This window comes from Onychostruthus taczanowskii, unplaced genomic scaffold (assembly GCF_017590055.1).
Source record: "Onychostruthus taczanowskii isolate IOZ18803 unplaced genomic scaffold, ASM1759005v1 scaffold56, whole genome shotgun sequence".
Taxonomy (NCBI): domain Eukaryota; kingdom Metazoa; phylum Chordata; class Aves; order Passeriformes; family Passeridae; genus Onychostruthus; species Onychostruthus taczanowskii.
The window spans coordinates 1,253,280-1,280,588 of NW_024503235.1; the positions used below are offsets into that span (position 1 = coordinate 1,253,280).

Below are 27,309 nucleotides of genomic sequence, written 5' to 3' on the forward strand. Positions count from 1 at the left end.
AGGGAGGCTGCACCAAATCTGTGACAGTTTAACAAAATGATTTGTTCACCTTTCTGCTGCCAGCACAAGGGCTAAAGGGCTTGCAATAAAATAAATAATTTCCTGCTCTGAAACACCTGGAATGTGCTGCAAAGTCCAGTTTGGAGCAAAACACTGCGTGTTTAGGTGAAAGCTGGACAGGCAGATCTCAAAAAAAAGCAGCTCTGCCACCTTCTCCCCTTGAGTGGCTTGAACAGGGCTTCACTCACAGACCTAAGAGCCAAAACCTGCGTCTCACAGCCAGATGTGAGCGGGCTGTTGCTTCAGGGTACAGGGAGCCAGCAAGCAAACACACAAAAATATCCATTGACACATGAATATACACTTAGAGAACACGCACACGTAAATCTGCGAATGACAGCTGTAACAGAGGCAATAAGGATGCGCTTCCAGCCCTCCCTACAAGGATGGGACCTGGTGGATGTGAACAGGGAACAGGTTCTGAAGGTCCCCCAGGTCAGCTGAGGGGCTGGATAATGTAATTAATTGCCTTTCCCAAGGAAGAGCTGCTTGGTTCAGCCACTGCTGAGAAAAACCCTCAGCCAGACCCTGAGGCCACATGAGTCCCACCTTCCTGCACCCTGGCAGCCTGTGGGGCTGAGCCCTCTGAGCTTCCAGCCCTCAGAGGACACAGATTTCCTCAAGGGGACATTTCCAGGGCAGAATTCCACCTGCCACCCTCGCTCACCAAGCACGACCGAGCCTCGTGCAGAGGGCAGAGCCCTGATGGCAACCAAAGGACAACTCTCCCACGGAGCTGGAAGGCAGCAGGAAAACAGCTCCTGCTTGGCCTCCAGGCACCACCAGATGCTTTTTGGGTGACCATGAATAGGAGAGAAGGGAGGGCAACCACGTGCAAGAGGCTGTGAGTGGCCAGTGGCCAGGAGACACACGACAAAATGGAACCTTTTCCACAGCCTGAGGAGGGCAGGTGAGGAGGGAACAGGGCTGAGCAGGCAGCACTACCTTGTGCTCTGTCTCCTGAGCCAGCTGGCTCTGCAGCTGCTGGAGCTGCTCCGTGGAGTTGCTGCAGAGAGCCTGGTAGGTTTCCTTGAGAGCACCAATCTGAGCAGAAATCTGGTCCTTTTCTGGTTGGGAAAGCCTGAAAGGGGAAGGGGGAATATCTCAGGATACTGTCCAAACCAGCTCCACAGAATACCACATCCTTCCAAGCACAGGAAAAAGCCAAATCCACCATGAGTCCTTTCCTCTCCCTGCCCTGCTCAGCTGAAACCTGCCAGGATAACTGAGCAAAGGCTGGCCTGCATTGTAACAATCAAATCCCCAAATATATGGGGCTGCACCTCAACTAAAGAGGATTAATATTGTCCTACAGCACAAATGGGTTGCACATTTCACAGATCTCATTGCAGACAATAAAGAAGACAACTGTTGGGTGCAGCTCGTTGTTTTTAACTGGAGTCAGGCACTGGATCCCACGGATCCACCAGCTCTAAGGAATCTCATTTCCAGCCCCTGTTCTCTCCCTGGTCACACTCACTTGTGGCTGTGTTTTGCCAGGAAGATTTGGGAAGTTTTGATGGCCTCAGACACCTGCTCCTTCTTCGCAGTCAGCTCCTCGTTCAGGGCCTGGGAAAAAAAATAAAAAAGAAAGCAAGCAGCTTAATGCAGCTGTGAAAAAAAAATTTTGATGGCCTCAGACACCTGCTCCTTCTTCGCAGTCAGCTCATTCAGGGCCTGGGGAAAAAAAAAATAAAAAAGAAAGCAAGCAGCTTAATGCAGCTGTGAAAAAAAAAGAGCAGAAGTCAAACCTCAGGGTCTGGTGCCAGCCCTGCTTTACCTGCTGCTCTGAGATGGATTTCTCAAGGTCTCCCAGCTCTCTGCTCCCAGCAGCAGCTGCCCTGCCCTGCACACTCTGCTTCAAGCCCAGGGCCCAGCCCAGGAGCTCCTTCACCTTGTCCACGTGCTCCTGCTTCTCCTCCTCCACCACTTTCTGCAAACAGAGGGAGAAGGAGGAAGACAACCGCGTCAGAAGGGATCTCCAAAGGGAGAGCAGCGCCCAGGACGTGCCCTCAGCACGGAGCAGCATCCTCGGGGACGGAGGGGACGTGGGGACAGGGCCAGGTGTGTCCCACCCCCTCACCTCCTCCTCCTCCAGCCGCCGCAGCGCGTCGCTGATGTACTTCACATGCTGGGTGGTCAGAGTCACCAGGGCTGTGTAGCGAGTCCTCAAATCCATGAACTGCCAAGGGGGAAAACAAGAGGGGGAAAAAAAGAGGTCCCTCAGTCCTGCTGGCAGATCCAGACTGTCACCCTGCACAGTACATGACATGGATGAGGCACCTCTGGCTCGGGAACCCCCCACAAGGCAGCTGGCAGAGCCGGGATGGCACCAATGGAAGGCAGCAAGTCTGCTGGGGAGGGTGGTGGCCACACAAGGCATGCTGCACGACACCGGGGCGGATGCTCCACTCTTACAGAGGGCTACCAGGACCTTTCATATCCACACAGAGCAGACAGGACCTCGGGTCCCTAAAAAGGTTCTCATCCCCAAAGATGCACACACAGCAACACTGCATGGTGCTCTGGTTATTTACCTCGCAAGGCTGAAGGGCTGAGCCGACCCTGCTGGATTTGACCCAGGGGTTCCCAGGAGTCAAGGTATGGCATACCTGGTGCTTAGGGCACTAAGCCATCCTCTCTGGCTATTGGAAAAAACAGCGAGGGTGGAAACTTTATTCATACAAGAGAGTTCAGCAGGAAGGAGCTCATTTCACAGAGGCTGCTGGGTGGTTTTGCTGGGCGTGGAAGAACCCCCTGAAATTTCCCCCTGCTGAGCTGAGGTGGGTTCCTACCTCCTGGGTGATGGCATCTGAGGAGGAGAGCATCCGCCGGCGCTTCATGGGCGACTTCTGCTGCGACTCCACAAAGGCCCTGTAGGTCATCAGCTGCAGCTCATAGTCCTGGAAAGGTGGGGAGACGTGGGGCTTGTGAGATCTGCAAGCTCTGCCAGGGCTGCTCCTGCCCTGCCCAGCCCAACCAGGAGCTGTACCTTGACGGCAGCCGAGTACTGCTGGGAGAATTTCTGACACTGGTCCAGCTTGGCTTGGTTTTTCTCAATTTCTGCAGCCAAAGCCTTCAAGGGAATTCAAAGTAAAAATGGTTGTCAGGACAGGTTGGCTGAGTTGTTGCCCAGAGAAGCTGTGGATGCCCCAACCCTGGAAGTGTTCAAGGCCAGGGTGGATGGGGCTTGGAGCAACCTAGTCTAGTGTAAGTTGTCCCTGCCCGTGGCAGGAGGATGGAAACAAGACAATCTTGGAGATCCCTTCCAACCCAACGTTTCTGGGATTCTGTGACAGCAGCCATGGGACGTGAGCAAAATTCTGGCCCACATCCCTGCACTTTTGGGTAAAATCTCCCAATTTTTCTCGCAAGACCTCATCTGCACCTCGAGCCAGGCAGAGTTCCTCCACTTCCCAGACACCCAGCTCAGGCCTGCAGCCTCTCCCATGCTGCTTTTCACATTTGCAAGCTCAGAGATGAAAAGAAGTGACACGGCCATGGCAGCAAGGAGACACCACGAGGTCGTGCCTCACCGTTTGCTGGCTGAGCTGCTCCGACAGCACCCGGCTGTCCTCAGCCTGGCCAGGCTTCATCAGCTCCTGCTGGGCTGTGATCTCCTCAATCCACTGGATCAGGGCGCTGTGGCACTGCCGGTAATCGCTCAGCACCTCCTGGATGCTCTCCAGCTCCGTGTGGCTGAGGGAAAACCACAACAGGTAAGAGGAGGTGGGGGGTGAAATGCCACCAGCAGGAATGCCAGGCAGAATAATTTCACCTCCACCAAGCCTGACCCGAGGTCTGGGCTGAAGGATGAGGGTAAATGTGGGAGAGGAGGCAGGAGGGCTCTCACCGGGTCTCGATCTGGGCGCAGACTCGCTGCCAGCGATCCCACAGCTGGCTCCCCTTCTCCTGGAAGCGCTCCAGGTCGATGCTGCGCTCCTGCCTCAGCCTGAAGAGCTGCTCCCCCACCTCCTTCGCCTTCACCATCTCCTCCTCCAGCGTGGAGAACACGGAGCCCTTGTCCTTCACCTCCCCCAGCCACTGCTGCAAAAGGAGACAGCACCGGGTCAGTGTCACTGAAGGCAGAAGGGACCAAGCCAGAGATGTCCTCCCAGCCAGAGGTGACACAGCTGGGAAGGGGTTAATGGGTTTGTTTTCCCACTCTTCTTAGCCTGCAAAGAACTGGGAGGTGTAGAATGAAGGGGAACATGCTCCCAGGTCAGACTGGTGCAGGCCCTGTCCCACAGCAGCAGACAGAGCACAAAGCCACAGCACCTCCTCTACACCCACAAAGCAATCAGGGCTCTCACATCAGCAGCACAAAACCCTCTGAAAATGCATCAAGGCAAGAAAAATGCCCCACAGTCCAAATCCAACAGAAAAAAAGGGGAAAATGCTGCTTGACAAGCCAACAGCACCAACCTGCAAGGTTGTCCTGTGGGTCTGAATGGCCGCCAGGTCAGCAGGAACAGCCTCCTCCTGGCTCAGCTTCACCTCGTAGCCTTTGACCAGGGATTCTGCTCCTTGGGTGCTGCGGATGATGATGTCAACCGTCTTCAACCTGGCAAATCAAACAGAACACAATGACATCCCAGACCTGGTGCAGATCTGGAGGCTGCACCACCCGCTGCAGGGGGATGGATTCAGTTACATCCACCACGAGGTGTGCTGGAGGGACAGAAGAAGGCCTTTAGTGAACTGGGAACACTCCAAAGGGTGTTTGGGAACAGAGGCACATCCCAACTCACTTTTCCAGGTAGATGGAAGACAGCCCATGTGTCTGCTCCATCTTGTTCACCACCAAGTCCAGCTCTGAACGCAGGAGGGGCGTGCTGGGCCCGGCAGGAGCTTTGTCCAGGAAGCTGTAGCACCTCTCGGACACAACCCGCAGCTCCGACTGCAGCTGCTGCAGATCCTCCTGCGTGCGCTGCAGAGGGAGGGAGACAACATGAAAGCAGAGCCCAGACAGGCAGGGAAAAAGGCAGGATTGCCCTTGGCAAAGCAGCTGGTAGGAAACGAAGCAGGCAGCCCACCTGCTGAGGCTCCCCGCCGCCTTGCACACAGCGAGACTCCCTCAAACCCCGCACCCTTCACCCACGCAGAGGAGCTGCAGCTATCCTTGGCTCTGGCTCCATCTCAGCCCTCCCCTGCCCAGCTGCCAGCAGCAGGCCTGACCTCCTGCTCTGCGACACGGAGGGCGTTCTCCTGGATGGTGTCACCGTCTGCCCGGGCGCTGCTCGGGGACTGGATGCGGCTCACGAGCCGCTGCTCGCACTCCTCCAGCCGCAGGCGGATGTTCTTCAGCTCGGACAGGTACGTCCTGGCAACGGTCTCATCCTTGTCCTCTGCAAGCAGACACACACAGAAGATCAGCTCAAGCACCACTGGCCAGTATCTGTCCCAAGCAGGACCTGCTGGAATCGCTGGAGCCGAGCGCTGATGCCAGGATCTCTGCTCAGATGGAAAACACCTCAATTAAATCATTAAATCATCGGATCATCTCCTTCTGGAAATGAGTCCAGCCACAGGGAACCTCACTGGAGTCCTGGTGGGACTCATGGTGTCACAAGTGCCACCACCACCACGTGTATTTTCCCAAAGACTAACTGCAGGAAGAGCTCGTTGCTTGGAATGCATCCCCATTGCCAACACTACAAGGGGAAGAGGACTCAGCAGCTCAGCTGAAGCTGCAAAGCCAAAGCCTCTCTGCAGGAATAGTGCTGGACAAAGGCCGAACACTTGGATGGATAGATGGAGAAACAAGGAGAGCAGCTGCTCACACCATCAACCAGCTAGCTCAGGAAAAGAAGAACACGAAGCCGTCCCATAAATCCTTTGTTTATGAGTTCCCACAGCTCCTGGTTAAACCATCAGGCCCTTTGAAGCTCACCGTTCTCCATGGACTCCAGCAGCTGCCGGATGTGTTCCTTGGAAGACTCCACTTCCTCCTCCAGGCGCAGCCGGTCCGACACGGAGAACAGCTCTGAGTCGCGGCTGTCCTGCAGGAAATCCTCGTAGTGGGCCTGCAGGCTCTTCAGGGCTTGCTGACACTCCCCTTGAGCCAAGGATCTCAGCTGTGAGTGGAGAAAGAGGCACATCCAAACATCAGGAACAACCACCTGCACCGCCTTCATCTGCCCAAGGAGTATTTACAGAGGGGGAGAGGTAAATCCTCTGTATCAGACCCATGCCTCCCTCCAGCTGTGCTTATTGCCTAATGAAATGCTCAATCCACAACCTCTCAGCAGCAGAAAACTCCTGATGCTCTTTTCATTGGGAAATGCTGCAATCCTTTTGCACAGCACCCCCAAACTCAGGTTTTCAAGGTGTGAATTGTTCCCCTTTTTCCCACAGCTGTAAACTGCGACCCTTTTCAAGGTGTGCACTGTCCCAGATGTAAAGACCCTTGATTTCCCTGGTTTCCCCCTCTCTTTGGCCACACAGAGAAGCCTGGAGAGCAGCACAACCCCAGAACCAGGCAGGGAAGTTCCTGTGTACCTTTTCCATGCTGAAGCTCTGCACCAGGGCTATGTCCTTCCTCAGGTAGTTCCAGGAGATGAGGCTCTTTGTGTTCATGTGGAGCTGGTGCCAGAGAGCCATCACTTTCTGGTACAGCTGCTCCACCCTGCAAGGGGAAAGGAGCAGATCCATCAGGCCTGGATCTTCCCAGCAAACCCAGCCCTGACCCTGTTAATCCTCCAGCCATCACTGGCAGACAGGAGCCCGCCAGTCCAGTGACCCCAGTCTGGCACCACGCAGGGAGTGGTGCTCCTGCTGTTCAGTGCCAGAGATCCTTGGGGGGATCCCTCCTCCCAAACTGTCATTTTTTCATTTTGCAAGCCACTGCAGCAGTCTCTGCAATGGAGTTTGCAGCTGTGGAACCATGAGGGATTCCTTTCCACACCACAAACCACTTCCACACCTCCATCCCCACTCTCTTCCCATTCCCACCCCAAATCTGTCCCCTCCCATGCCGCCATCCCATCCCTCTGTGACTGCCACCAAGTTACCTGTTGGCCATCTCGATGGCCTCTTTGTTGGGTGGGGGGATCAGGAAGCAGACAGAAGGCACCATGGCCTCATTCCCTGTGGGGCTGATCACCTTCCACTTGGTCCTCTGGGAATTGTCCTCCAGGACACACTCGTCGTTCCTGCAGATGGTGATCTGCAACAGCACCAGCACCAGGAGCCCATCAGAAACCAGCAGCAGGGCTGTCCCTGCCGCCAGCCCCTCTCCTGGGGGTGAGCCAGCTCCCAGGAATACACAGATGGATGTGTTTTAATGGAGCAGCAGCCTGGAATGGTGCCAGGCAGTGCGGCACGCTCGTGCCGGGACAGGAAGGGACAAGGAAGTCACGGGGAGCTGGCTGCCACCCACGGGCTTGTTTGGCTGAGGATGATGAAGCCCATGCTCCTTGGAAGGGGAAAAGACTCCAGCTCCTGCCCAGAATAAATCTGAGACATGGAAATGTGCTCCAGGAAAAACATCCCTGCTGTTTCCCTCCCCCTGTCTTCCCACTCCGCTCCTGCTTTCCATTGACAGATCCTACGGCGCTCATCCTAAACCACCCTGGGTGTCACTCCCTTGTCCCTGCCTTCCCTTCCCGAGTGCCACTGGCACCCTGCCAGCCCTCACCTCGATCTGCCTGTAGTCACAGACAGCCTTGATGGGGATGGTGCTCTTGACAGCGTGCTCAGGGTTCCTGGGCCGCAGCTGGACGATGGTTTTGGACCGTCCCACCAGGCTGGCGACCGAGCTCTTGGACTGGATCAGCTGCTCCTTCTCATCCTGCCAGGGACAAGGAGGATGGATTGCTCAAGGATGGGGAGGGGAGGTCTGTCCTGGGCATCTCAGCGAGCCCCCCACCCCAGTGCTGGCCTGCAAGGGCTGAGCAAACACGTCAGGAGGATCCTGCTGCCCTGGCAGGATGGGAAGAGGGCTCAGGAGATGGGATGGGACATCACTGCTACACCCACTGCCCTGCAAAGCCACATGCACACCTCTGGCCTCTCTGGCTGGTAGGACAAGAAAATGTTTACTTTCAAAAAGGGTAAAAAAAAAAAAAAAGAGAACACAACATCCACCAAAACAAAGTCCCAGGAGCTGTGAGGGGCCGAGAGCAGGACAATGTCCAGCCCAAAGCTGGGGATGTTCAGCTGCCTGGAGGAGAGCCCAGGGAAGCATGCTCCCTTCTCTAAAGCAAAGGATGAAAGGGTCTTTAAACCAATGGCTGGAATGGGGGATGATGAATTACAGGGATCAAACACCTCAGGAGAAGGGCTCAGGGTGGAGCGATTGCACAGGCCTCTGGCTTCGGGGAGAAATCTGCCAGCTGGAGGAAATGGGTTCCTACAAATCCCTGCTGGGTGTGGTGATGGCACCAACCCGGGGGGAATGGTGGCAAAGCTCCCCTGGAACAGCTTCTGGCACTGTGGAGACCTGTGCAGATCACAACACTGGCAGCTCGTGTGATTAGTGACAGCTCAGCCCGTGCTGCCTGTGGCAAAGGTTTCAAAAAAAAAAAAAAGGATCCCAGAAAAGGTTCTCCCTCATGCTTGGTACTCTGGGGTTGGTTAGTGTGCTAAGACAGTGGAGGAGATTTTAATGGTTAAAAAAAATTAAATTAAATAAAATTAAAATAAAAGAATAAATGATTAAATAAACTACCTGTGCCTGTCCCAGGGAGCATGATTGGAAGAAATACAACTTTAACTTATTAGGTAAGAAAGAGTAATATAGCTGAGCTCAGGGCAGCTGCCCCAGTCCTGGCTTTGTGGCCACTCTCTGGCTGCCCAGAACAGCCTCTCCCACCCCAGACAGCACCTGCCAGACTCCTGATGTGCCAGGGCTCCCAAACAGACCCCAGGAGCCAGCCTGGCTGCTCCAGGTCCTGGCAGCACCAGAGACAGGCCAGGACAACCCCGAGACCCTGACAAAGAGGATGGGGGAGCCCCCAGGAGAGAAAACAGTGCTGATGCACCCCTCACCCCCAGTAAGGGCACCCCAGTGCCACTGGGGACACCCTGATGTGCATTTCTTAGTGACAACCTGTCTCCACTCAGTGTCACCTCCTGACCCTGCCACCATAGCTCAGCACTTCAGCCACAGCCCAAATCCTCCCCTGACCCTGGTGTCAAACACCAGCTGATGCTTTGCTCCTCGGGGGTTGTTTTTAGGTTGGTTTTTTTCAGGCCAAATCAGGCAAGAAGGTGACAGTGCCACGGCCCAGGCTCTGCTCTGCTCAGCTAAGCCAGGCCACGTGTTCAGAGATCAGCCCCTGGCACAGCCGGGCTGCCCTGGCTCTCCCCCATCCAGCAGGATGGATTAACACAGGATTTGGGCTGGATAAAGAGCAGGCATTTCTCCACCAGCTCCAAAGCAGAACCAGGAGCATCCTAGAGGCCCTGCCTTTGTCAGCAGGACTCCAGCAGGATCATGGCTGGGGCAGGAGCAGCTCACACATCAGGCTGTGACCTTGCACAGCCAGCACAGGCTGCCTGCTCCTCACCCTGAGGACACACAGAGGTCAGATGGTGCCTCTAAATGACAGTGACCAACTCCAGCCACACCACACAGCTGGGGCCAGCACAGCCTGCAGTTCTTTCAGCAGCTCCAAGGGCAAGCAAACTTCTGCCTGAGGTAGAACACAAACCACATCCCACAAAACTGTGGGGACGAAGAGCCCAGGGGAGCAAAGAGGGGTCCCAGGCAACGCTGCTGGAGCAGGGCAGGGTGGTGGGGTGTCAGAGAACCCACCATGGAGTCCTGCAGGAGGTCCTCCAGCCGTGTCAGGCTCGTGTTGTGGTCGCAGGAATATTTCCTTTTGATGGAGTCCTGCAGGTTCCGCAGGTACGTCTCCGACTCCCGGGCGTCGCTGAAGAACTGCCGAGGCAAAAAGGGTCACAGGGACCTGGGCAAGACCCCTGAGCAGCCTGAAGGCAGGCAAGGAGCACCCCAAAGGCTCAGCCAGCAGCTCCTGACACTGCTCTGGCTTCAGGGCTGCAAGGGCAAGATCATCCCAGGTGCATCATCAGAACTACAGGGAAGTTGATCCATTTTTCCCCTAGAAATGCCCAGGGAGCAGCTAATAGATATTCCAGAGAAAACACAAATCCCTCCTTCCCTCTCCAACAAGGACAACAGCACAGTGAGGAGCTCATGGGGTGGGATTCAATGGATGGGACTGAGGGAATTTGGCCCCAAATACCTGGAAATAGGCAGCGTTCTCCTTCACGTGCTGCTCCACGCACAGGCAGAGCTGCTTGATCCACTGCCACTGGGTATGCACAGCAGCGCTGTAGGCCTGTGGAAAACACAGAAAAGGGCACTGGAAAAGGGCATTCACAGCCAGGAGGGGCACAGCAAGGACACAGGAGCTGGAGGGAGGGACAGAAATGACCAAAATCTGGCTGCAGCCAGGGGGGTTTGGACAGAGAAGATGGCAGACCCTGTCTCAGTGTCCCCACGTCACACACGATGCCAGAGGCAGGAACAGTTTTGCTTTTACCCCATGGAAAAGGTTCCCACAGCCCTTTGCTTCACCACCACAGCGTCCCTGGAAGCCTGGGTGACCCCAGGGCAGCCAAGGCTGTTCTCTGCATCACCTCTCTGTGAGAAAGGCTCACGGTCTCTGTTTGTGTCTTAATTTGAGGTGGCCATTATTTGGGAATGGCCACTTCCCAAAATTAAAAAGCTCTACCACTGCACTGATGTCCTGCCACCATAAAACACTTCATCAGGCACTGTGGGGTGAGGCAGTGAGTCTCCCAGCTCCAGCTGAGGTGATTTGATCCTTGGGAACCCCACAGCTCTGCCAGGCTCCTGCTCACCTCCACGGTTTGCTTGGCCGGGTGGTTCTCCAGGGAGAGCAGCTCAGCCGTGTCCTGGAGGGAACGGAAGATGTCCTGCTTCTCTTCCAGCTCTGCTGTCAGCTCCTGCAGGAGGCAAAGCCCCAATCTCAGCTCTGGCACCTCGCTCAGACCATGTGTCCAACCAAGACAGCGTGGGAGTTCTGAAGGAGGTACTGGCGGATGCCAGGGAATCCAGCACGGCCCCACAGCCCCATTCCCAACAGGAATCTGCCTCCTGTGTGCCAAACAGGCACTGGCAACCTGCCCAGGGACCTCTCCAGCTTCACACAATGATTGTGGAAAGATGTGAATTTGTTTATACTGCTGTAAAGAGGAATCAATTTTCCCCCTTGGCTCAGACTTATCACCCTCGCCCCCACTAGTTCAAGATGACTTGAGCTCCAAAATAATGCTAAAAATACACCTTTTGATGCCTTTTTGATTGCAATTCAACTGAACACACACATTCATTTCACTTTCTGCTCTGGGGAGACCTTCCATCAGCTCTGTTCAGGCACAACAAGCTCAAGGAGCTGGGAAGGAGCATCCAGCCTCAGGATTTCGGGTCTGTTGGGAGCTGAGCGCTCCACAGAGGACCAAAAGCAGCACCTGCCCTCCCTGCACTTACTGAGAAGTAATTCTTCTTGGCTGCAATGTTGGGGTTGTTGTCACTCCAGTCGTAGGCCAGTTCCTCCTCCTCCTTCTCATTCAGCCAGATCAGCTCAGCAGTGGCCCGGGACACGAATCCATGCAAGCTCTGGAGGTGCCTCAGCCTGAAGCTCGAGGTTTCCTGGACACAAAAAATGGTTTATTATTCTTCCTCCCTGCTCTGTAGCTGATGGTTTTTTTCCCTTCTCCCCAGCCTTGGAGCAGGGAGGGCCCCCAAGCTCCCTGGGCAGTGCTGGGAGCCCACTCACCATCAGTTTGCAGTACTGAGTCTCCAGCTTGCCCAGAGTCTCCGTGTAGCTCGCGCGGAAATTCGGGGACATTTTACCCTGCAGGATGAGAAACGCCCCTGTTACCATCACAGCACCAGCATCACCCAGAACCCCACCCCCAAATCTTCCTCCACAGCTCTGCATGAGGAAGAGGAGGGTGGAGAGAGGTTGGCTCAGGGCAGCTCTGCATCAGCTCAGAAGCTCCATCCTTAAAAATCCCCTCTGTCCCAGGAATGTGACCCACAAGAGCTGATCCCAACGCCCTCATTACCCACGTGGGGCCATGCCTGGAGCCCCCCACCATACCTCATACATCCTGGCCTCCTTCACGCTGGAGCCCAGGTCCTCCACGCTGGCGTGGATGTGCCTCTGGGTCTCCAGCTGGGATTCCACGCTTGGCAGGTCAGTGCCCCACTCTGCCCGCTCCAGTCTCATCTGAAACCAAGAGGTTCAGGTCAGCACTGCTCATTCTGCTCTCAAAGGGATGCCAGGAATCCTCCCAGGTCACCCCAGAGGGAACAAACACCCCCCAGTCTTGGTGGAAGATCCTAAGCCAGTGCTCCAACACTGGGTATTTCTGGGACAGCCTCCACAAACTTCCCACCCACATCAGACCAAGTGACTGCATCAGCTCCCAGCTTTGAAAGGCTGATCTGCTCCCAGCTTTGAAAGGCTCCTCTGATCCCCATTGGCCAGCAGGACCACAAGAGAGAAAACCCAGCTGCAGACAGAAGCCTCAGATCTCCAAAAACGACAAACCACCAAAAGCAACAATTCACAGACAAAAAGGCAGGAAAAGGCCTGGGGCAGCTTCCCACGTCAGCCTGAGCACAGGCAGGAGGTTTGGCCCAGCACCCACCTGCATCTCCTCCACCCAGGCCAGCAGCTCGTAGACGAAGCGGAGGCTGCCTTCATCTTCAGAGGAGGAGATGGCCACCAGCTCTGTCCTGGTCATTGGCTTCCTGAACCAGGAGGCCGAGGAGGTGTGGAGCCCCTTGGTCAGGGACTCGCCCTTCAAGTGTGTTGTGCTCAGAGTGGACGTGGGCACCAGCTCCAGGGTGGAGAAGTGGCCCTTCCTGTACAGGTTGGTGCACTCCAGCCTCAGTGTCACCAGCTCGTCCTGCAGCCTCATGATCCTGGGGAAGCAAGCAAGGAGAGGGTAAGTACAGGAGTGTGCCCACTGTTGATGGAGTGACAAAACTAGGCTTTGTCTCCTTAAAAAGGAAATAAGCTCAGAAGTTCCTCTCTTTAATTAGGTGAAAAGACACCTCATAGGACCTGGGGGGATTCACCTCAAACTTAAGGATACCAAATTGGACAGGAGCTAAAAAGTCCGACCTAAGCAATTTACTAGAAAAAGAAGAGAACAAAGAAACTAATTGCTTTTGGGAGGTGTTTTACCAGCAGCAAGACCCTCTTGCACCTGGCTCGGTCTTTTTTCGTAGAGTGTTCTGTTGTTTTGCCTTTTATTAAAACCTTTCTGTTTCCAACACTGCCACAGAAGCCATCCTGCTGATTTGATGCCTTCTAAGGCAGCTGAGCTATCTTGGGTGTGAAATAAACCTCCAAGAGCTTACAAAACCTGGCTCAAGGAGACCATATACCAGGTAAGCAGGTAAGCAGACGGACAGGTGCTCCCTCCTTGCCCTGCACAGATGTGCAACCCCTGAGGAAGCTTCTCCACGGTCACCTGAACACCAGCTCCTCCAGCTGGTAGTAGTTCTCGTCCCGGAGGATCTGCACGTCCACCTGGAGCTGGCGGATGAGCCCCTCGCTCTCCTGCAGGTACACCACCACGTCGGACTCGTGCTGCACTGGCTGGCCCGACTCCAGGTGAGCAGCATCCTGAGGGGACATGGGACACTCAGGGAAGAGTCCCCTCACAGCAGGAGAGCCCCGCAGCAAGCCAGCTTGGAGACTGGAAACACCTTTGGATCCGCAAGCTCAGTTGGAGCAAAACAGGAATCCATCCTCTCACACCACACCCAGGACAAGCCCTTCAGAAAAACTTCTGGAGGTCAACTGAAAGCTTCCAGGAATAGATGGGATCACCATTTTTAGCTCCCAACCCTTTCAACCAACATCTCTTTCTCCCATAACAATGAAAATCTCTTCAGAAACCTGCTCCCTACCCAGGGTCTGCCACTGAGTCCTTTCTGCCAGATTTTGGGGGTTTTAAGCCTCATTATACAGCAAAAAGTACATAACAAGCTTTTCCAGAAGTGCTGTTCTCCACACCAGCACCTCTGCAGATGTCCAGCTCCACTTACTGTATTCCCAGAGACAAGACCATTCCCCATCCCCTGTCCTCAACGTGATCTGCGGATCACCAAATATCTGCCACCACCCCTACAGCACCTCTGGGACAGGCTCAAGGGCACAAAAGAAAGGAAAACATTCCAGGGGAACCCTTCACCCCAGGCAGAAGAGAGGAGAGGAGATGGCTACAAAACAAGAGTAGGAAAACAACAAAAAAAAAAATCAATAAAATCAGGAGGAGGAAACCCCACTCCCCACTCACAGCCTGTAGCGTGTTCTTCGCCAGGGTGAGCTTCTCTTCACAGCTCAGAGCACCATTCTGGATTTTGTTAGCGATTTGTAGCAGCAATTCCAGCCTGGAATGACAGGGAGGGAGGGGAGACAGGGGTTTTGGATGTCCCTCTGGCCAGAGGAAGGAGCAGGGATGTCCCTGCCAGGGGCACAGCACCCACCTCTCCACCGCCGGCCGCAGGAGCTTCTCACGTTCCAGCATCTCAATGATGAGCTTGCCCCACTCCTCCTCCACATCGTTGGGGTGGTAGCCCTGGGGCAACTTGATGCGTCCAAATTCAATCCAGACCTGGGGGAAACATCAGCAGAATGGCATTTCCCACCTCTGTCTTGAGCTGGCTGGGGATTCCAGTGAGGGAAGAGGGGTTCTGCCTCCGCTCCTGCGGTGTGCTGTTCACTGCCTCGTTTATCCTGAGGGGTATTCCCACCTCTCCACTCCAAAATAAACCTGAACTGAGCACATTTTAGTCTGGCTAAAAAAGCACAGCATTCCCAGCTACCAGCCTCTGGGCAGCCATGATGGTCCTTACCTCTAGCAGTTTGTAGAGCTCCTCTATCTGTCCTTTTTCCTGCTCTTTCGCTGGGATTTCAGTTTCTTTGAAGTGTATGTACTGGTTATAAAGTGCCTGGGGTGAGAAAGGCTCATCAGAACCACCCTGGGGAATGGCACCACCCATCCCTCAGCCCTGGACACAGGACACACTGAGGAGAGACCTTGTCCAGGACTTACCTTTAGCTCTACAGGGTTCTGGGGGAAGGATTTGTCTGACATGAGTATCGTGTGCTGCTTGATCCACGAGATGAGGGACTCCACACGGGTCTGGTACTCCAGCCACCTCGAATCCACCTCCTGTGGGGTGAGAGTGTCTTTGCAAGCACTGCTGGTGGGCAAATCACAGAGGGAACTGAGGTGCCACAAGGGTGGATCATGTGCCAGGGCCTCCCTGCTGTGATGCCATCCCAGGCACAGAGATGAGGAGGATTCTCCTTGCCAGCTGCTCTTTCTAAGCTCAGCTTTTTTCCTGCAGAGCCTGGGCACTGCTGTGGCCTTACACACACCCCAGCAGGTGACAGGGCAGACACCTTAATGGGTTCTTCCTCCCTCTGAGCCTCTTCCCTCTCCTCAGCCCTCTTCCACAGGGAACAGACCCTTTCCCAAACCCTACACACAACCCAAAAGGCTGTCCCAGCCTCCAGGCCCTCAGCAGTGCTTACAATGGCGCTGATCCCTTCTCCTCCCTCGGGGACTTTGGGAAAGGCATCGTAGATTGAAGACACGTAAGTTATCACAGATTTCTCATCTGGAGAGGGAACGTCCACGTCTGGCAGGAAGGAAGCAGAAAGGCAGTGAGGAAAGGGAGTGGGAAGAGAGGCTGGCATCTCCCTGCAGTGGTCTCATGCCCTGGGCACCCACCTTCAGCATCCAGCAGCCGAGTGACACCCAGGCGCTCGGCGATCTCGAAGGCCTGCTCCAGGTTCTCCCGGTTACTCTGGATCTGCACCCTCTCCATGTCCACCAGATCCGGCCTGCGAGACACACCCCAGAGTCACAACCAGCACCAGGTGGCCAGGGCAGAGCATCCTGGGTGGGCACTGCTGCCATGGGTGGCTGCCAGGGCTGGCTCCTGTCCCAGGGTGGTGGCTCTCCAAGGGGACTGGGCTGCAGGACTTCCCTGTCTCATCCCCCTTAGGAAGGGGGTTCAGGCTGCAAAGAAAAACCTCTTGGTCCCAGCTGGGGAAGAAGGAATCAAGGGAGGTTTAATTGCTGCTGGGGAGACCTCCAAGATCCTTGGATAAAAGCATGGATGGAAGTGCTGCTGTTCACAGAGAGCAAAAGGGCAGCACTGCAGCACTCAGGAGTTTTAAAGCTTTTAATTTCTGCCTCTCTCCCCAACCTCATTAAGATTTTTTTTTCCTGCAACCTGATGTATGTTTTGCTCATTCCATGGATTCCCCCCCCCTCCACAGCTACCTGGCAGAAGAGAGAATTCCAGGTAAAAAAAGACATTTCTCCTGCCAGCCTCACCCACATCTCCAAGCACTCCAGCCCATCACTGACCACAGTGGTGGACAGAGACCCCTGGGACATCCTCATCCCTCCTCCCACCATCATGACACTCCCACTGCTGCTCCCTGCCTACCTGTATCTGTGGATGAGGGCGTTGAACATCTTGCCATCGCTCCAGCAGGAGGAGAAGTTGGTGCACTTCAACCCGATGTAACCTGCTGTCACCTTCTGTGTCCACAGCAGGAGCTTCTCCTTGGCTGACATATCCCCCAGCTCCCCACTGATGTAGATGTCAGAGATCTGTAAGGAAGCAGCACAGCCATGGGAGGATGCAGGAGCAGGGAAAGCTCCACCAGGCACATCCAGTTTCTGTGAACTTGCCCCAGACCTGGCTACCAGGAAGGGCAGGAGGCAACTTGTGGTCACCATGGGGAGAGGGGACCCCGTGGCCAAGGAATTTGGGAAGGGGTCACAGGATCTGCATGGTGTGGTTTGGAGACCCAAGCAGGCAGAGCCAGACATTTTCTAACCCCATTTCACAGGGCCACCAGGTGCTGCTTGGCCACACAGCCCAGCCCAGCTGGGACATGAGCTGACAACTCCAAACCCCAGCTCCCAGAGCCGCTCCCTCTGCACCATCCCTGTCCCCACAGACAGGGACACACCTTACTGGAACACAATGTCCTAGAGAGAGGAGGCTCCAGGCAGGTCCCTTCCTGCCTCTCCCTGCTCCAAACACGCCGTGCAACCTCCTGTACCCTCACTGCCCCTGCCCAGCACCCACCACCAGGAGCCCCAGCACCCTCAGACACCTGGGGCTCCTGGAATGGTCTCTGCCACCCAGCAGCACCCAAGGTGGGCAAGGAGAAGGGACCACCACCAGTATCTCTTGTTGGGGCTGCAGGTGTGGCAGGGGAGCTCCACCTGGAGCACCCTGTTGTAAAAAATACCAACTTAAGAAGCAGGAAAACACATGGAGAGGAGGTCTCTCCCTGACCTCCAGCCATGGAGCAGCCCCGCGTTGGGGGGAAAAGGGAAGGATGGGGAGAAGGATGTGACATCCCCCCTCTGCCTGGCTGGTGGCAGGGGGGGCTGGTGGCAGGGGGGGCTGTGACCCAGTTCCCAAGAAAAGACAGCGACAGTCACGGACCCCTCAGACAGGACTGGCTGCGAATCCCAGACTGGCACGTGACACCACGCACGTGTCCCCGCATGCCAGCATATTCCTGATTGGCACGGCTTCCTCCTCACCCTCCCCTCTCCAGCTCCCCAGTTAGTACAATTACCTCCCCTTAATTGAGGGGAGGACAAAGCAGAGGATGGGAGCCACTCGGATTTTCCAGGGTGCCCACAGGCAACGCAGGCTGTTTGCTCCCCGGATTCCTCCTCCGGGCACTGCAGGGAGCAGGTGTGCCAGGACCCAGCCCTACCTACAGCCCTGAAAACACCCAAATCCCTCCTCAAAACACCCTGAGCTGGGTGCTGGCAGCGCTCAGGTCCCGGCTGTCAGCCATCCCTTTGCAGGAAGGAGACAGGAGCTGCGGGATTATCGCCTCTCCCGCCGGCGGGGCGGATGCTGCCGGTGTCATTGGTATGCTGCAGCTCACCTCCCTCTCCAGCCTGATACGCTGCTCATCACACATGAAACTGCTCTTTGTCAGCTGCTGCCACACTGCCGGAGCTGCCTTTAACTCCTCCAGCCCCGGGGCTGGCTCTCCCCAGGGGTGTCGGGAGCGGGCACCTGGCGGCAGAGCTGGGATGGATGGCAGGATGGGCTGGGTGAGCAGCAGGATGCAGGATGGCACCCTCCATGCATGCAGGGAGCAGGGGAGGACCCACAAAGCTCCCTCTGCTTAGAACCCCTTTATTAATTACCTGATGGTGCTTAATTAAGAGCAGAATGAACCTTTCTGTGAACCCACCCACCAGCTCTGCCCCGCTCGGGCTCTCCAGCAGTGCTGCCCATCCAGGAGCACCTCACAGCACCCAGATCTGACAAATCCTTTATTTTTAATCCCTGACACAGCACTGAGGTTCTACAACCACTGGGCCTGTTCCCTGAGAGCATCCTTGAAGGAAACTCTCCTAGAGATGTGCTTACGGAGGTGCAGGGTGCGGCACCAGCTCCACCCTCCTTTCTTCACATGTCTGTGACAGGACAAAGATTTAGGGAGGCACCAGCAAGAAAAGAGAGTGGAAACTCGCAGGACTTGGGGCCAAACCCTACCAGCATCAGTTTTGTGCATCAAGCAACTGGTGGCAGGATGCTGAAGGCCACATGGTGGCTGTGACAGTGGTCCCAACCTGGCAAAGGCATCAGGGCCACAACCCCTTGAACCACACGCTTGTCCTGGGACATTCACAGCTTGACCAGACCCAAGAGCACCTTTGCCCACACTTTCACCCCCAAAAGAGTGACCAGCAAACAGCAACAGGCTCTGAAACACAGCACCATCCCATCCTGTTCCTCCTGGAGACCCCTCAGAGCAGGCAGAGCCCCCACATCTCCACGTTCATCCTGCTGCCATTCATCCTGCACGGGCAGCAGGAAGGGGACACCCCAAATTCACACCCTGAGGGCACGAGTGACACTGGTGACAGCAGCAACCAGCCGCACCCACTGGATCCAGGGGCTGTCACTCCCAGCCTGCCTGTGCCAGGAACAGGGGACAGGACAGCTCAGTCCCCAGGGGATACTTTCCCAGTGGAGATGCTGCAGGGGAAAAGACTTCAGGAGCTTTCTTCCCCAGCATCCTGCCCCCCGTGCTCAGCACAAGGCTGCCCCTCGCCAAAACAACCATGCCCAGGAGCCACCAGGATCTGGGGTCCCCTGAGCCAGGCCCCCCCACCCAGCTCCGGAAAGCTTGTGCACACTCACACACTGACCATTGCTCCGGCTGTCCCCGAGCTCCCCCTCCAAGCCCGGCCCTCCACAGCGAGCCTGAGGCCACCATCAGAGGGTGACACCGTGGTCCCGCCACCTCCTGTGCCCTTGGCCGGCCGGTCGCTGCCGTACCCCGAGGAGCTCCGGGCCGCGCTGCCGCTGAAGGAGGACGGGCTGCGGGAAGCCGGCAGCCCGTGACCATCTCCCTCCCCAGCCCCAGAGGACGACGGCAACCCTGAGCTTCTCCCCACGCCGGGGTTTTCCAGCTGATCCACCATGGGGGACGGCGTGGACAGCTCGGACACGGTGCCCGGCTCTGCTGCGGAGGAGCACGTCCACGCGGCGCTGGAGCTGGGATCATCGCTGCCTCCTTTCCCCCAGGCATCCACGGCGCTGCCGGCCTCCGGCTCCCGGCTGGGCGCTGGATCCTGGCCGGACACGGCGCTGCTCGGGGACAGGAGTCCCCCGGCACGGCCATCGGTCCCGGCGCGCAGCGGCAGCAGCACGGCCCGGCAGCTGCCGCTCCTCTGCAGCTCGACCAGCCGGCTCACCGCCTTCTCGCAGTCCTTCTCGGCCGGGTTCTCCAGCAGGCGGGCGATGACGGTGGTGCCTTCCTCCCGGGATGCTCCCGCCACACCCGGCCGCTGCGGCTCCAGCACCAGGCGCGCTTTCTGCACCTCCCCCTGGAAGCGCTCCTTCACCTGCACGATGATCCCGGGGCGCAGCGCTGCCGGATCGGGGTCCCCGCCTCGGGGCCGGCTGCCGGGGGGCTCCTCTCTTCCCTCCTGCCCAGGGGCTGCCTTCGATTTGGGCGCCTCCTCATCCTCGGCCACCTCCAGCGCCGGGGGCTCCTCCTGCGGGGCTGCCTCCGGCATCGCTCTCCTCTTCCCTCTCCTCCTCCTTTTGAAGCGCACCCTTTTTTTGGGAGACAGCGGCGCCTTCCCCACAGCTTTTTCCTTCTGCTCTTTAACGCAGCCCAGCGAATTCCCCATCTCCTCCCGCTCGGTGCCGGCAGGAAGGCAGCTGAGCGAGTGGCCGGCTCCCGAATAAATCCCAAGCCGGGCTTCATCGGATCAAACGCCCGGCGCGCAGCGCTCCGCCGACTGCCCCTTGTCGCTGTCCCCTCCCGCCAGCCCTGCCGCCACCGCCGCCGCTCCAGACAGCCATCTTACAGCCTGGGCGCTGCGAGAAGACAAATTCAAAGCATCTCACTGCAGTTCAGAAATCACTTGACCTAAAAGCAGAGGGAGCGGGGATTGGCTGCGGCGTCCTTCTCTCCAAATATGAGGTAATTGGAGCACGGCCCTTGCCAACACAAACAGGGAGCAGGAATCAGGCAGCGGAGCGAGGAGGGGGGTGGGAGAGGCTGGGGAAGACGGGGATAAAACACAAAACCTAAGGAAGGTTGGCAAAGGTAGAATAAAGGAAGGGGTGGGAGAGAAATGGGAAGGGGAAAAAAAAAAAAAAAAGCAGGGAGGAGTCAGAGTGACTCTGCATGCTCGCCAGCCGGCTCCGCAGGGCTGTTTCTCTCCAGTTTGGAAGGTTTGCTCCTTAATTCTTCACTCCGGGAGCCCCAAATGCCCAGTGTGCTCACGCTGCTGCCAGGCTCAGCCAGCTTGGGGCACAGAGGTGCCCTGGGGACCCAGCATCGCTCCAGGGAGCCGCGGATGGAGGATCCCAGCAGGAACGGGAGCGTGATGCTGCCCAGCCCAGTCCAGCCCCAGTCCTGCCCCTCTCCTGTGGCTCCCGCCCCAAACGCCTCCCAGGGCAGGGGTTTGAGGAGCATGGAGCACCCCAACTCTGCCTGCCGGCTCAGAGGGAGCAGGGTAGGGTAACATGCACCAAAAGTGGGGCTGAGACAAAAATTGGGAAGTAAGGGGCAGAAAGATATGGGGACTGAGCTCAGCCCCAGGAAGCAGGGAAGCATTCAGTGAGGAAATGCTCAACGAGAAAACACTCAACAGGGAGCAATCCAGAAGATGACTAAGGGAAATCAATGACCACAAGAGCTCCCAGGGCACGGGGAACAACGCCCGGGATACCCTCCTCATCTTCATCACACCGGAGCTGGCAGAGCCTGAGCTCCACACCAGCACCATCCCACCCCAAACCTCTCCTGGGGCTCTCCCTGCCCCCAGGCAGCAGCACTGGGACACTAAGGGAGATTAAGAGGTTCACAATGGAGCTACAACCCCATAAAAAATCCCCTTAGTGCAGCGGGAGCAGGACGCGCAGGCTCGCCCGCCTCCCGTGCCACCCACCCTGTCCCCCAGGCCAGGGTGGCAGTGTCCCCTCCCAGCCAAGCACGGAGGGGACCCAGGACTTCCTCATGTCCCTCTCCTGCAACCAGGAGCTGGGTGACCACAAGGACAGCAGGGACAAGATGCCACAGCCAGGGCCCCACGGAGATGACAGTGACTCATCAGCATCCAGAGCCTGCCCGAGCCTCGTCAGCAGCCTCACACCCAGCTCAGCCCCACGCTGCCCCCAAAGCCTCTCCCTGAGGCACTGCCCATCCTCCAAAAACACCATTTTCCAGTGCAATCTTCCTTAAGAGTCTCAAAGCCAGCACTAGTCCTGTCTGGAAGAGGCCAGCAGGGATAAGGCAGGGAGCTGGGATGCAGCAGATCCCACAGGCTCATGCCCACAGAGCTGATGCCACACGGCCAAGGAGCTGCTGACAGCAGCACTGCCCAGCAAACCCCAAATGCCAACTCACTGATGGCCACATGTCACCCCCTGAAGCCACCAGAGCTACAGCTGGATAAATTGAAGCTACTAAAGACACAAAACTCGCTTTTCCAAGAGCATCTCTAGCACACAATTGCTGGAGACATCCCAGGTCAGGGCACTTCTCCCATCCCTTTGCTGTCACCCAGCTGACACATTCCATGCCAGCGAAAAGTCCTGTGGCTGCAGTGACCACCCAAAGGGCCAGGAGTGCCTTGGGACAACAGCCCCTGGCCCCTTCCAAATTTGCTCTTCTCTTCCAGAGACCCCAGCTGAGCAAACAGGCACGGCCAACAACCCCGGGAGGCCACAGCACACAACCCATCATTAATGATTTCATTATGCAAATGATGAGGGGAGGCTGTTGCTGTCCTCCCAGCGTGGTCTCCATGACACTGCCATGAACCTCCAGACACATCCATGTGCTGACATCACCACGGAAAATGCAGAAAACAAGGATTCCACTGCCCCGGAGAGACAACGCGCTCCCGACGCCCGCCCCGCGTCCTCCGGCAAGAAAATCCCTTCTCCTACCTGGAAGTGGAGGATGATGGTCCAGATGAGCCCCAGGGTGAGCTTGGGGTTGCCATCTGTGATGTCATCATTGCGGATATTCACCAGTTTCACCTGGAAAAAAGGCAAACAGGGTTAAAGTTTCCCATCAGAGAAAGCAGGGGGACACGTCCCCCACCACGCTGTCCCCAGGGCCACCCCGGGCACTCTGCTGAGGAGGAGGCACACAGGAAGATCCCAGTGCTTCCCAAAGAGGCAGAGATGTCACCTCATCTGCTGGCCTGGGGAGGATTTTTCCATGTTTCCAGCACTCTCCATCCTAAAGTGCTTTCCCAGCACTTAATGGCTTTACTTCAGCTCACAGAGCAGCATCCCCAAAGCCCTGAGCACTGGTGCATAATTGAACAACTACAGACCACAGAGAGCAGGCAAAAAGGGGATGACCAAGCTTTAACTCCAGCTTGGGCTCAAAACCAAGCTCTAGTGAAGGCAGGAACACCCTCACTCCTCCCCTGGGGGAGTCCCCTCTCCCCAGCAGGACCCCACAGATCATTCCCTGGCAGGAGTGTCTGGGGTAAGACATCCCAGCAAGGCCACCACACTTCAAAGGAAAAAGCTGTTTCATCTAAGTGGAGAAACAAGTTCCCCAGAGCCCTTGGCAAAATGTCTCTATCAAGAAGCTGAGGAGGAGGAGGAGGGGGGCTGGAAGCAGCTCACCCTCTCTGGAGCAAGGAATGTGCTCAAATTTATTCCATGCCCTCAGGCCAGCAGCGAGGGAGAAAAGTCTCTGCTTCAGCATGAACTGGTACCATTTATCATCATCATCATCATCACCTTGGCATATCTGGGAGCATCACAGTGGGGAGAACCTGACCCAACAGGCAGAACAAGGACACCCAGCCCCTGGGGCTGGGGGGGTTCCACCTGCAGAGCCAACAAGTCTCGGGATGCATCCCATTTCTCCGGGCAGGATCTGCCCAGGGCTGTGCAGCTCCCAAAAATCTGGTGGAGAGAGCCTGTCCTCCAAAAACTGGGGGATAATAAGTCCATGCTGATATGCAGAGGGGTGATGCCACACAGTGCCAGCCCCCAGGTCAAGGCTGTGTGGGCTGGGCAGAGCCAGCTGCCACATCTCCCCAAAAGTTGGTGGGAAGGCACAGACATGCCACAGCCGCCCATCCCCACAGCAGGGATCTGCCAGGGAGCCCCAGAGGAGCCTTTTTGGGGTACAGAAGTGCCATTTGCCAGCCCCTTCTCAGAGCTGGGGTCAGGCCCCTTTTTCACAGTGGTTTTTGTGTGCAGGGGTGGTTTCCAGAGGCACAACACCCACGGGGGAAAATCCCCCTGCAATCCATCCTCCACCAGCGCCACAGAGACGGGCACACCCCAGCACAGGCTGCTCCTCGACTCCTTCCAAAGCCTCAGACAAGACAAAGAATGCACAAAACCACCCAGCTCTGCTGGATGAGCTTTTATCAGCCCTTACCTGTCGCTGTTTCAGGAAATCCAGGGCAATCTGCACGTTCTGCAGGCGGTGGAAGCGCATCCGCCCCTTCTCACGTGGCTGCAAGACACAGGCAGCAGTTTTAGGTCAGGCTCGTGGGGCTGGGCTGGGCTGGCAGCACCCCACATGCACAGTGACCCCCCCTGGGAGCTGTCAGCGTGCTGCTGTGACCCCCCTGTGCCCCCACACACGTCCTGCTCTACCTTGTTCTGCAGTGAATAAGGTCATTGCTATGCACAATCCTGCTGGAAGAAGGTTAAAATGCCCTGCTGGGAGATGGAGGTGGGAAGATGCTGAGATCCAGACCTCTGCTGAGGCCCTGAGGATCTGTGTCCAGGCCTGGCTCAAGCTCTGAGATCCCAGGGCAGGATCTTGCCCAGCTCATGGACAGCCAGACACGCTGGGAAGAGGGCTCAGCAAAGAGGATTCAAACAGGTACAGAGTCCAATTGTCCAGGTGGAGGCAGAGGCAGGACAGGGGGACTCAGGACAGGGGGACTCAGGACAGGAGGACTCAGAGCAGAGGAACTCAGGACTGCAGGAATCCACTGATGGCAGAGGAACCCTGACCTCAGCACCAGCCCCTCCAGCTCTTCCCACACCTGGCAGGGGCTGCTGCTCCAAGTGACTCTGAAGCCCTTGGGAAGGGGCACATGAGGCACCCTGAGCCTTGCCCATCTCTGCTGAAGCTGAGGGATTTCCAGAGGTTTCCAACAGCTGAGCCACAGCCAGGGAAAGGGGATGGGAAGCTTTGAATCAGCAGGAGAGGGAGGAGCAGCACCCAAAGCCAAATCCCAGCCTCAAGATGAGGAATCACCAGGATGTTCATGGAGTCACAGGAGCTTTGGGTTGGAAAGGGCCTTAAAGACCATCTCATTCCAACCACGGTGGGGGGACACAGCCCACAGCCACGTTCTGAACTGCTGGGACACCCCAAGTGCTCAGAGTCACCTTCGTTTTCCAGCCTGAAGGGAAAGAGCTGTCCCAGCAAGGAAGAGTTTTCTTTCCAAGGGGAAATTTTCTCCTGCAAGGGGAAAATCTGTCCCTGCCAAAGGGAAAATCTATCCCTGCAAGGGGAAAATCTGTCCCTGCCAAGGGGAACACCTCCAGGTCTGCAGGGAACCATCAGGAAGGTGCTACAGCCCACTCCAGGGAGGTGACAGTGCACAAGGGCACTGTCACCCCGAGCAAGGGGGCTGAAAAACACATCTGGGCACATTCTGGGGTCTGACCCTCACCTGGGGCTGTGCTGTGCTCACTCCCACCCCCAGTCCCATGCAGGATCCCAGAGGTGCCCTGAGCCTGTCCATGCAGTGCCAGGTGTGCAGCCCTCACAGTGACCCCGAGCAGCGTGAGGGACCTGTCCCTGTCCCCTCCCGCCCCGTGGAGGGGACACATGCTGTCACACCGGGTGGGTGGCGTGTCCTGCCTGTAGGCTGACCCTGCAGTGCTCACACAGACAGTGCAGAGCCCAGAACAGACCCTGCAGTGCTCACAGACACAATCCATAGCCCAGAACAGACCCTGCAGTGCTCACACAGACAATGCAGAGTCCAGAACAGACCCTGCAGTGCTCACACAGACAATCCAGAGTCCAGAACAGACCCTGCAGTGCTCACACAGACAATGCAGAGCCCAGAACAGACCCTGCAGTGCTCACAGACAATCCAGAGTCCAGAACAGACCCTGCAGTGCTCACACAGACAGTCCAGAGTCCAGAACAGACCCTGCAGTGCTCACAGACAATCCAGAGCCCAGAACAGACCCAGCAGTGCTCACACAGACAATCCACAGCCTGGGAACACAGCCCTGCTCCAGAGCACCCCGGGCTGGGTTTTATCCCAAACCCTCTGGGATGGCACTGGATGATCTGGTGGCACTGCCAGGGAGCTGCTGTGGCCCGGGCAGGCTCGACCTACTTCTTCATCATCATCATCTTCCTCCTCCTCGCTGCTTGCACGGCACCAGGCTGGTGCTGTCACCAGGCGAAGGCTCCACTGAGCTGGTGGCTCTACGGGCTGAGGAGGATGGGGAGGGTGGCACGGCAGGGACACAGAATGGAAACCAAAATGTGACACCCAGGCACGAGGTGAAACGGAAACAAAATAAATAAAAAAAGACAGCAACAGCAGGGGGTGAAGGTGGCTGGGTCTCCAGCACGCCCTGGGTTCCAACATTGGAATTTCCTCCTGATTTTGGAAGCTGAGGAGCAGGAAGCTGTCTGGATCACAAGTGGAGTGATCCAAGTTTTCAGCCCCCACAAAATCCGATTTGGCGTCTCCGGAGGGTACGGAGGGACGTAGGAGATCTTTGCCCACATCCTATTTTTGGGGGAAACTAAAATAATTCCTGCTGTGCTATGGCAGTTGGGATCTTCCCAGAGCTGAGGGAATGTGTCAGTCAGAGAGGGAAGAGGAGGAGGAGGAGGAGGAAGGAGGGGGAACTCTACGATGCTACAAACCCAGGAGCTGAGCATGAGGCAGGAGTGTCACAGCTGAGATAAACTGCTGGGCACGCTGCCACAAAAGCAGTTTTTGGTCAAACTCTGCTGTTTTCCATGATTTTAAATATGGAACCACATCTGGAAGGTAAAGGTGTGTAAAACTTGGCAAGAAAAGGGCTTTACCCAAGGCACCATAATCAGGTGAGAGACCAGCCTGGGGAACGGGGGTTTGAGTCAAAATAAATAAATAAAAAATACAGAGATTATAATATAATGATAATAACAATGATAATAACAATAATAATAATAATAATAATAATAGTAATAATAATAATAATAGAAACAATGACAGACATTTGAGACTGAAACCATGGGGTGAGAAAAGACACCTGATGGCTGGGGGTGAAGGGCAGCAGGGAGAGGATGGAGGGGGTTCAGGGGGACTCCAGAATCCCTGCCCAGCCCTGGGGACTCACCAGCTTCACTCCTGACAGCACTTCCAGCAGGGAGATGAGGTTGTGACCATCTCTCAGGTCTTCATAGAGGTCATTGATGTGCTTGCGCACCTGGGGAGGGGAAAAGCCATCAGTGATGCCAAAATCATCACCAAGGAGAGCAAAACCATCACCAGGGAGAGCAAAACCATCACCAGGGAGAGCAGCCTCCCCTTTCCCAAAGGGCCTGGCAGAAGCTGCTGCCAATTTCACACACAAAATCCAACTGTGACACCATCTGCACCCCAGGTAACCCCCAATACTGCAGGAAGGGCAGCCCCTCCTGAATTTAACTCCTCACATTCCTCACAGCCCCTCCCAAAACACAGCTC

At 56.3% G+C, this 27,309-nt stretch overlaps 1 protein-coding gene across 11 annotated transcripts in view; it reads right to left on the minus strand.

Annotated features, from left to right (window-relative positions):
- MACF1 (microtubule actin crosslinking factor 1) overlaps positions 1-27,309 on the minus strand; it is a 133,453-nt gene that overhangs the window by 77,599 nt on the left and 28,545 nt on the right. For 5 of the 11 annotated variants that reach the window (XM_041417340.1, XM_041417343.1, XM_041417341.1 and 2 more), the window contains exons 1-31: positions 19,297-20,409; positions 16,544-16,710; positions 15,817-15,929; positions 15,618-15,724; positions 15,133-15,252; positions 14,933-15,028; positions 14,564-14,691; positions 14,374-14,467; positions 13,543-13,697; positions 12,712-12,988; positions 12,159-12,287; positions 11,832-11,909; positions 11,543-11,704; positions 10,894-10,998; positions 10,272-10,367; positions 9,821-9,946; positions 7,700-7,852; positions 7,074-7,228; positions 6,562-6,688; positions 5,954-6,137; positions 5,239-5,408; positions 4,812-4,990; positions 4,486-4,624; positions 3,914-4,107; positions 3,597-3,759; positions 3,053-3,136; positions 2,856-2,963; positions 2,144-2,242; positions 1,841-1,993; positions 1,541-1,629; positions 1,006-1,141 (exon numbers count right to left, since the gene is read on the minus strand). In XM_041417340.1, the coding sequence (XP_041273274.1) occupies positions 1,006-1,141; positions 1,541-1,629; positions 1,841-1,993; positions 2,144-2,242; positions 2,856-2,963; positions 3,053-3,136; positions 3,597-3,759; positions 3,914-4,107; positions 4,486-4,624; positions 4,812-4,990; positions 5,239-5,408; positions 5,954-6,137; positions 6,562-6,688; positions 7,074-7,228; positions 7,700-7,852; positions 9,821-9,946; positions 10,272-10,367; positions 10,894-10,998; positions 11,543-11,704; positions 11,832-11,909; positions 12,159-12,287; positions 12,712-12,988; positions 13,543-13,697; positions 14,374-14,467; positions 14,564-14,691; positions 14,933-15,028; positions 15,133-15,252; positions 15,618-15,724; positions 15,817-15,929; positions 16,544-16,710; positions 19,297-20,286 (5,076 nt within the window). In that variant the 5' untranslated portion in view covers positions 20,287-20,409. Of the gene's footprint in view, positions 1-1,005; positions 1,142-1,540; positions 1,630-1,840; positions 1,994-2,143; positions 2,243-2,597; positions 2,706-2,855; positions 2,964-3,052; positions 3,137-3,596; positions 3,760-3,913; positions 4,108-4,485; positions 4,625-4,811; positions 4,991-5,238; positions 5,409-5,953; positions 6,138-6,561; positions 6,689-7,073; positions 7,229-7,699; positions 7,853-9,820; positions 9,947-10,271; positions 10,368-10,893; positions 10,999-11,542; positions 11,705-11,831; positions 11,910-12,158; positions 12,288-12,711; positions 12,989-13,542; positions 13,698-14,373; positions 14,468-14,563; positions 14,692-14,932; positions 15,029-15,132; positions 15,253-15,617; positions 15,725-15,816; positions 15,930-16,543; positions 16,711-19,296; positions 20,410-22,558; positions 22,652-24,023; positions 24,102-25,959; positions 26,059-26,959; positions 27,050-27,309 lie in introns of those variants that run through there. The other 6 variants (XM_041417345.1, XM_041417344.1, XM_041417349.1 and 3 more) reach the window with 3 other exon arrangements.